Source organism: Rattus norvegicus, chromosome 11, assembly GCF_036323735.1.
Source record: "Rattus norvegicus strain BN/NHsdMcwi chromosome 11, GRCr8, whole genome shotgun sequence".
Lineage (NCBI taxonomy): Eukaryota > Metazoa > Chordata > Mammalia > Rodentia > Muridae > Rattus > Rattus norvegicus.
Genome location: NC_086029.1, coordinates 96,651,379 through 96,658,433, shown reverse-complemented (window position 1 = coordinate 96,658,433; position 7,055 = coordinate 96,651,379). Strand labels below are relative to the sequence as shown.

Genomic DNA, 7,055 nt, shown 5'->3' with positions numbered 1-7,055 from the left:
CCCTGCTTTTAGCCCACCTCTTCCTTTCTGAAGACAACATCCGAGTAACCATCTGGTAAGGGCTGGTGCTCTCCCACCACAGCTTCTGCCTCCAGACCTCAGCATCTGCACTAACCCTGCCACCACCCATCAGACCTGGGCCAAGCACCCCACAGCCTTACCGTGCCCACCCCCAGCCCTCCGTGCAGGGCAAGATCCCAGGGTTTTGTTCACATGAGAGACAAACCCTCCCATCCTTGCACACACACTTGCCTTTCAGCTCTCATCTCTGCAGCTCTGCTCTGGAGTCCTAGGGTCCTCTGCCATGAGCATGGGACCCCTTGTCTGCAATGTTAGCAAGGGACAACGGGGACCTCTCTGTAGCTCAGCATATTCCTAAGTGCCCTAAGTCAGGTATTAAAAATACTGAGTCATTGGGGGCTGGAGAGATGGCTCAGTGGTTAAGAGCACTGACTGCTCTTCCCGAGGTCCTGAGATCAAATCCCAGCAACCACATGGTGGCTCATAACCATCTGTAATGGGATCTGATGCCCTCTTCTGTGTCTGAAGACAGCTACAGTGTACTCATATATAATAAGTAAATAAAATATAAAAAAAAAATACTGAGTCAGCCACTACTTGACATAAAGTACTTCTCTAATGCTGTCTGCAAGCTTAGAGTCTCTGGCAGCCTCTCTCACCTTCCCAGTTGCTAGGCTTCCTGGGTGCAGACTTGGTTCAGAAAGGGGAGAGCTCCTGGGCCACACAACCTGGAAATCAGGCCTGGGGCAGGCATTCAGGGCTTTGTAGTCAGCAGCAGGGGTTTGGGGAGAGGCAAGGTTAATGAGCTCTAGAATTCATCTGGGCCAATACAGGAGGGCCCAAGGGAACAGGTAAATCAGCAAGAACAGGGGTGACACTGAGTGTCACATTCTCATCTCCTGGCTTTAACTACATGAGCCAGAGTGAACGAACTAGAAGGGAAACAGGTGGTCCCTACCAGGCTGCCACACACCGCCGGCAGACAGCACCCCACCCCCACCCCTGCACTTACGCACACATGCAGTTGCAGGGATGCAGAGGCTACCCTCTCTGCATCTGGGCACACGGATCCAGCCTCCCCTCCCAGCACTGCTGGATTTCTGCAGAGCTCTCCCTCCTTACAATTTTCTTGGAGGTCCCAGGGCACTGAGCACCCAGAGTGCTAACAATGCCCCAGGGGTACAGTGAGAACAACACGCTTGGTGGGAAGATCCTGCCCTCTAGAGGGATATAAAACCCATTGTACAAGGCATGAGCGCAGCTCAAGTCCTACAGGGGCAGGAAAGGACCAGGCTCCACAGAAAGAGAAAGGGTAATAAAGACAGTCAGGAGAGGAAAGATTAGAGTCTGGGGACACCACCAATCAGGCATGTGGTTCATGACACACAATGTAGGCAAAATGCTCATTTGCATAAAATAATAAAAAGAATCTTAAAAAAAAATCACCCTCAAACTAAACAAAAACCAAAGCCAGCTGGTGATGGATCTCAGTCAGTAGAGGGCTTCCTCAGCTAGAGCGAATTCCTGGGTCGAATCCTCAGTCTGTCTGCATTAACTGGGCATGACGACCCACACCTGTAACCCCAGAGGCAGAGCAGGAGGCCCAGGAATTCAATCAGTCCTGGCTACGTAACCCCGTTTAAGAAACAATGAATGTGGAAGTTACCTGTGGTTGAGGCTCCAGTTACTTGTGAAATTGGGTGGGTAAGGAAGGTTCAGTGTCCTAGTGGGAGAAGCAGAAGCTGTCGGCAGGGGGAGGCATGGAGCCTAGGTACGTAAAGACAAGAGGATAGCTAGGGTGCCTGGTCAGAGGAGGTTAAACAGGATACAGTATGAGATGGGCTGGGGCTCAGCAGTCTCTAAGCCCCTCAAAGTTTTGTAGAGGGACGAGAGCTTGGGGTTGGAGATGCCAGTGAGAAAGATGAATTCTTTTTTTTTTTTTTCTTTTTTTCGGAGCTGGGGACCGAACCCAGGGCCTTGCGCTTGCTAGGCAAGCGCTCTACCACTGAGCTAAATCCCCAACCCCCGAAAGATGAATTCTTGTGGCTGATGTGCTATGTGGGAGACACAAGAGACAGAGCGGCTAGAGTGGCTTGGGTTGCTGTGGCCAAGACAACGTGAAAGAATGTGAGGTGGGCTTTGATCCTGGCCTTACAGTGTCTAGGCTTTAGCAGCTGTTGTGCCATGTGCTATTGCCACTGCCTAGAGGCCAACCTAAGTCCCCTATGGGGGCCCCAGCCGACAACACGGTCCCTACGGCCAAGTTTCAAATACCCCTGCCTACTGGCACAGCCCTCCCCCATACTCGTGGCCTCCTTGGAGCTCCAGCCACTCAGGAATTGGCCCTGCAGGGGTTCCCCCAGGTCTGGTCGTTCCCACAGACGTCCCAGAGGCGCGTCCCCGCGGGCTCAGCGGTCGCTAGGCTGCAGGCTGGTGCCCTGACCCTCTACGCTGAGCTGGCAGAGAGCGGTGCAGGCGGCAGCGCATGGCGGCAGAGTCCGGGCGTTCGTGGACTCAGGTGCGCGGCGCGTACGGCGTTAGAGAGGCGCTGAGGCGAGGCGTGGCCCGCCGGCTGGACCCGGACTCGCAGCCCAACGGTCCGGTTCCCGAAGATGCCCGCGCCCGGGGCCGCCTGGCTCGCCTGCGTGGCCAGCTGCGGGTCGAGGCGGCGGCGCGAGTCGAGGCACCGCGGCTGCTGCGGGTGGTCGAGCGCGCGGGCGCGCGAGCCGGGGCGACGGGGACCGGCGAGAGGAGCGAGGCGCGCAGCGGCGGCTCGGTGTGCTCGGTGTGCGGGGAGCCGCGCGGCGGCGCCACCTACCCCGCCGGTGTCCTAGAGGTGAGCGAGCGGCGGCTGCAGGAGGGGCTGGCGGCCGTGCGAGCCGAGCTGGGCGCGGAGCTGGAGGCGCTGCGTGCGGAGCTGCGGAGCGAGCTGAACGCCCTGCGCGCCCTGCTGCCGCCGCCGCCTCCACCGCCGCCGCCGCCACCCGCCCGCCGCGAGCCCCGCGGTCCGGCCCTGCTGCGGGTCCTCGGCACGGTGAACGCCTTGGCTTCGTCCTCCAGGGCCGCGGATAATGGCCCGGACGCCCCCGCGGATGGCCTGGCGAACCGAGTCGTGGCCCGCAAGAACTACAAGAAAACTCCAGTGCCTCCAGCGGCTGCCCAAGGCGGCGGAGACTGAGGGGCTCCGGTGTCCCCAGAAGGGGGCAAATCGGCCGATGTGCGGTGCTCCTATAGACTCCCCAGATGCCTCCAACTGACATTCCATTATTTAGAGGGTGGGCGGCAGAGGCTATGCAGATGGTTTTGCGGTGTGGTTGATGACCGCCCGGGACTGAGTCTGGGCTGTAGAGCTCCTTTTGGCCTTGGAACTGGGGAAGAATCTGGACTAGAGTGGCACTGCCTGAGAGGAGCAGCTGGCCGAGCCAAGGGATCTGCAGCCTGGAGGCAAAAGCTTGTCTTTTTCTTTAAAGTCCTCGGACTCAGCCTCAGACACTTACACGCTTACTTAGCCTCCCAACAGTAGGCCAACACCAGCTTCTCTTTAGAAAAGACTCCACAGGGCAATTATTTGGCAGGCCTGGTTTTGTAACGCTTGCTGTCTCTCACAAAACCAGCCAACTCGGTGACTCGTGTCGGACCCTGCTTTTACTTTTAAAGACTGGCCTTGGAATTTCAACCCGGGTCATCATTTTAATCGGACACAGTAACTCCCCTTGTTGATCACCCAGATTGTATAATAAAATGCAATTTCTGGAGTAGGTGGCATTTCTAAGGTGCACTGACTTTCTCCCTTTCCTCTGACCGGAAGACTCAAATAGCGTGTTGTTGCCAGTGCTTATCTTGACTGGGTCTCAGTTTTGGTTGAAGTTTCTATGGCTATGGTGGGCAAGAGGACAGTCACTCGGGAGCCTCTCGGTTCTGAGGATAGGAACATTGAGGTGAGGTTAAGTGAGGTTAAGGAGGATTCTCTATCCGCCATATACTTGACCACTAGGCACACAACCCTTCCCAGCCACATTAGGCCCAGGTCACTGTGCATGATTTATTGTGGAAACACTATTGTGGAGGTCACTGTGGATCCTAGGGACCCTGCCAGAGCCTCAGGCCAACTCCCAAGCCCAAAAGAGCCAAGTGCAAACAGGGCCGGATAGGGACTGATGATCGGATGGATGCTCCAGGAGAGGCTGATATTCTTCGCCCTCCAAGAGGCTGCTGGGGGCGGAAATTATCTGTGAGTGGTCTGGGGTGCAAACCTGGTGGCCCAGTCTGGGGCACGGCCTGGAACTGGACTACCTGAGGGTGGGCAAAGATGGGTCAAGATGTGACTGGGCAGGCAGAGAAGGCAGGGGTAGCAACTGAGACTGTGGGAAAGAGCCTGGTCGTGGGGGGGGGGGGGAGGCAGTGGCTCCCACCTGCGCATGCCCAATGGGTACGGTGTTTTCAAAGACAGTCCAGAGCACCGCGGGCTCGCAGCCTGGCGTGGTCAGAGACCCAGAGTATCGGTAGTAGCGCAAAAGTCCCAAAGCACTTGGCAGCAGAGAGGCCAGCGCAAAGGTGGACGTCAGATTCACAGAGACCCCTGGACGGGGGAAGAGAAGCTGGAACTTGCCTCTGGTGCTCTTGCTCCTCATCCACCTAACTTGCAGCCCAGAAGGGACCCCACGGCTCCTTACCAGGTGAAGATACATTTTTCAGACCAGACACGATGGCAGAGAAATTGGTATTGTCCTTGTCCTCCTCCTATGGAAGTTTTAGTAAGAGACGCTTTGATTCTCTCTCTCTCTCTCTCTCTCTCTCTCTCTCTCTCTCTCTCTCTCTCTCTTTCCTCCACCGCCCCCCCCCCCCCGTGTGTGTGAAGGTAAAGCAGGAACACCAGTGGGTAGGGCGCAGTCGGAGGGTCTGGGAGATCTAGGAGTGAGGAAGATGACCTACCACGAGGTCCACCAACACTCCATTCCTTTGGCCCCCGCCTCCTTGGTGGGGAGTTCCCTGGCCATCCAGGGAACTGACTGTCCTCAGGGGCTGTGGCTAGTTTCATTTATAGGGATCTCTTACCACCTCCCTACATCTTGTGTAGAGCCTCCTCTGCTCTGTTCACAAGGATTTGGACTCCCCTGTGCACCCCATTCTTATAGATGACTAGCCCATTTGTGTGCATGTGTTAAGGGGCAGTGAGCTCTTCTGAGTTCCCTAGAGACCTGAAGATCCCTGGTCTCTCCACACAACTGTTTTCCCTCTCTCTGGAAACATGCACAGGCCACAGCCCTTTCCTCACCACCAATAGCACAGCCAGTATAGCCAGCCCATCTGGTTGGCTCCGCGCATGCCCCATGCTCTGGTACTTTGTGTTCATGTGGACCATGTGCATCTAGGGAATACAGACCAAAGCTGGTGTCCGGGCGCTCTCTGCTCGCTATGCCCGTCTTTCTCCTGGTCCCCCCTGAACCCACCTCCATAGAGCCATGCTTCTCATCCACACTGTGCTCCGAGCCTTTGTGCCCTGGGCTTCCCCAGTGGAAATGCAGCTGCAGTAACCGGTATTCTGATGATGGGAGCCCAGCACCTCGGATGGCTGGGCAGTTCTGCTGACAGGAATGTACTCGCAGTAGCACTGAAGGCAGGGAGCACATGAGAGTATTTCTCCCCAGCAGTCCCCCCTCCCCCGTGTAGAATAACACTGTCACTAGCAGTTTGGTTACGAGGACTTTGACTTCTTTCCAGCATCTTGGCATCTAGACATGAACTGACTGACTGTCCTTGGTGGTCATGGCTAGTTTCATTTATAGGGATCTCCTGCCACCTCCCTACATCGTGTGTAGAGCCTCCTCTTCTCTGTTCACAAGGATTTGGATTCCCCTGTGTATCCTGTTCTTATAGATGATTAGCCTATTTGTGTGCATGTGTAGCGGGCAGCGAGCTCTTTTGAGAAGTTGGTCTCTCAGTTTGTCTGAGTCCTCATCGCTGTGCATGTGAGATTCCTGTAAGGTGTGTGGAGTCCTGCTTCTGGGTAGCAGTCTTAACCTCATGGTGCTGACCTGTATGGCCATCATTTTCCAGGATCCAAGGATCTTGAGGTGCTGAGTCATAGCCGTGAAAGATGAAGGGCTTAAGAGCGTAGTCCCGCTGGACCAATCGAAGGTCAATGTTGACAGGGGACTGGGTTGGGCCCCCACAGGCAGGTGCTAGCTCCTTCCAGTGGGCAGGGCCTGAGGAAACAAGGACTGGAGTCTACAGCAGGGGCGTAGGAGGCAGTGTGGGAGTACAATGAGGAGGGTGGATTCCATATACCCAGATGCCCTCCCTCTGCCCTCCACACATCTGGTTGCAGAAGAACCTTATCTGACTTAGCTACCAAGTCTGCACACATACCGGCCCACAGAGAGATTAAGTAGGTGGGTTTGGGACATGGCTGCATACTCATGCTGAGGACCATCCCAACACACACATGGTCTAGCCACACCCATAGGCTCACAGACCCCAACAACAGACACACAGAATCACAGCGTGCCTGCTGTCTGGTGTCCAGTCCCTTGGAGCACAGGAGCTAACAGAGACCAGACAGATCCACATAGCCTGTTACAACTGTTCTCACCACACTTTGGGTCTTGGGAGTCATAGCACCAGGTACCTGCAAACAGGAGGCAGGGACTGACTGAGCTGAGAACCACTATGTGGGTCTTTAAAGTTTCATCCTGGCCTCAGTCCAGGAATGGAGCCAGGTTAGACAGCAGAGGCCGTTCCCCTGTCACTGTGTCTCCTCCCAAACTCCCCACCCCCAGTGGGTAGATGTATCAGGTAGCTCTAAGAACACACAGGCAGAGCCTTGGTGCTCACCATTGGAGTCCACCTGTGCCGCCAGCATGAGGAGGAAGCAGAGCCGGAAGCCCAGGGCCCACATGATGCCGCAGTGACTGACTCTGGAGAACTGCAAAGTGGACGAGGAGTGTACAGGCAGACTACTGAGAAGGCTGCTCATATCCATTGGTAGGTGAACTTAAGGTCTGGATAAATTCTGTGGACACCCTGGGGTGGGG

The 7,055-nt window shown here is 55.8% G+C and overlaps 2 protein-coding genes across 2 annotated transcripts; one reads left to right on the top strand and one right to left on the bottom strand.

Moving 5' to 3' along the window:
- The first annotated feature begins 1,778 nt into the window (after window positions 1–1,778).
- Window positions 1,779–3,779, top strand: LOC120095536 (protein FAM246A-like). Its single transcript, XM_039088716.2, has one exon. It carries the CDS (start codon window positions 2,507–2,509, stop codon window positions 3,197–3,199), a length of 693 nt encoding a protein of 230 aa, XP_038944644.1. The 5' UTR covers window positions 1,779–2,506; the 3' UTR covers window positions 3,200–3,779.
- Window positions 3,780–4,049: 270 nt separating this feature from the next.
- On the bottom strand, window positions 4,050–6,995 carry Car15 (carbonic anhydrase 15). Its single transcript, NM_001105901.1, has 8 exons — window positions 6,856–6,995; window positions 6,614–6,649; window positions 6,057–6,227; window positions 5,472–5,632; window positions 5,297–5,389; window positions 4,695–4,761; window positions 4,434–4,600; window positions 4,050–4,314 (listed from the first exon to the last, which is right to left on the bottom strand). The coding sequence occupies exons 1-8, from the start codon at window positions 6,917–6,919 to the stop codon at window positions 4,102–4,104; spliced, it is 972 nt and encodes a 323-aa protein (NP_001099371.1). The 5' UTR covers window positions 6,920–6,995; the 3' UTR covers window positions 4,050–4,101.
- Window positions 6,996–7,055: the final 60 nt, after the last annotated feature.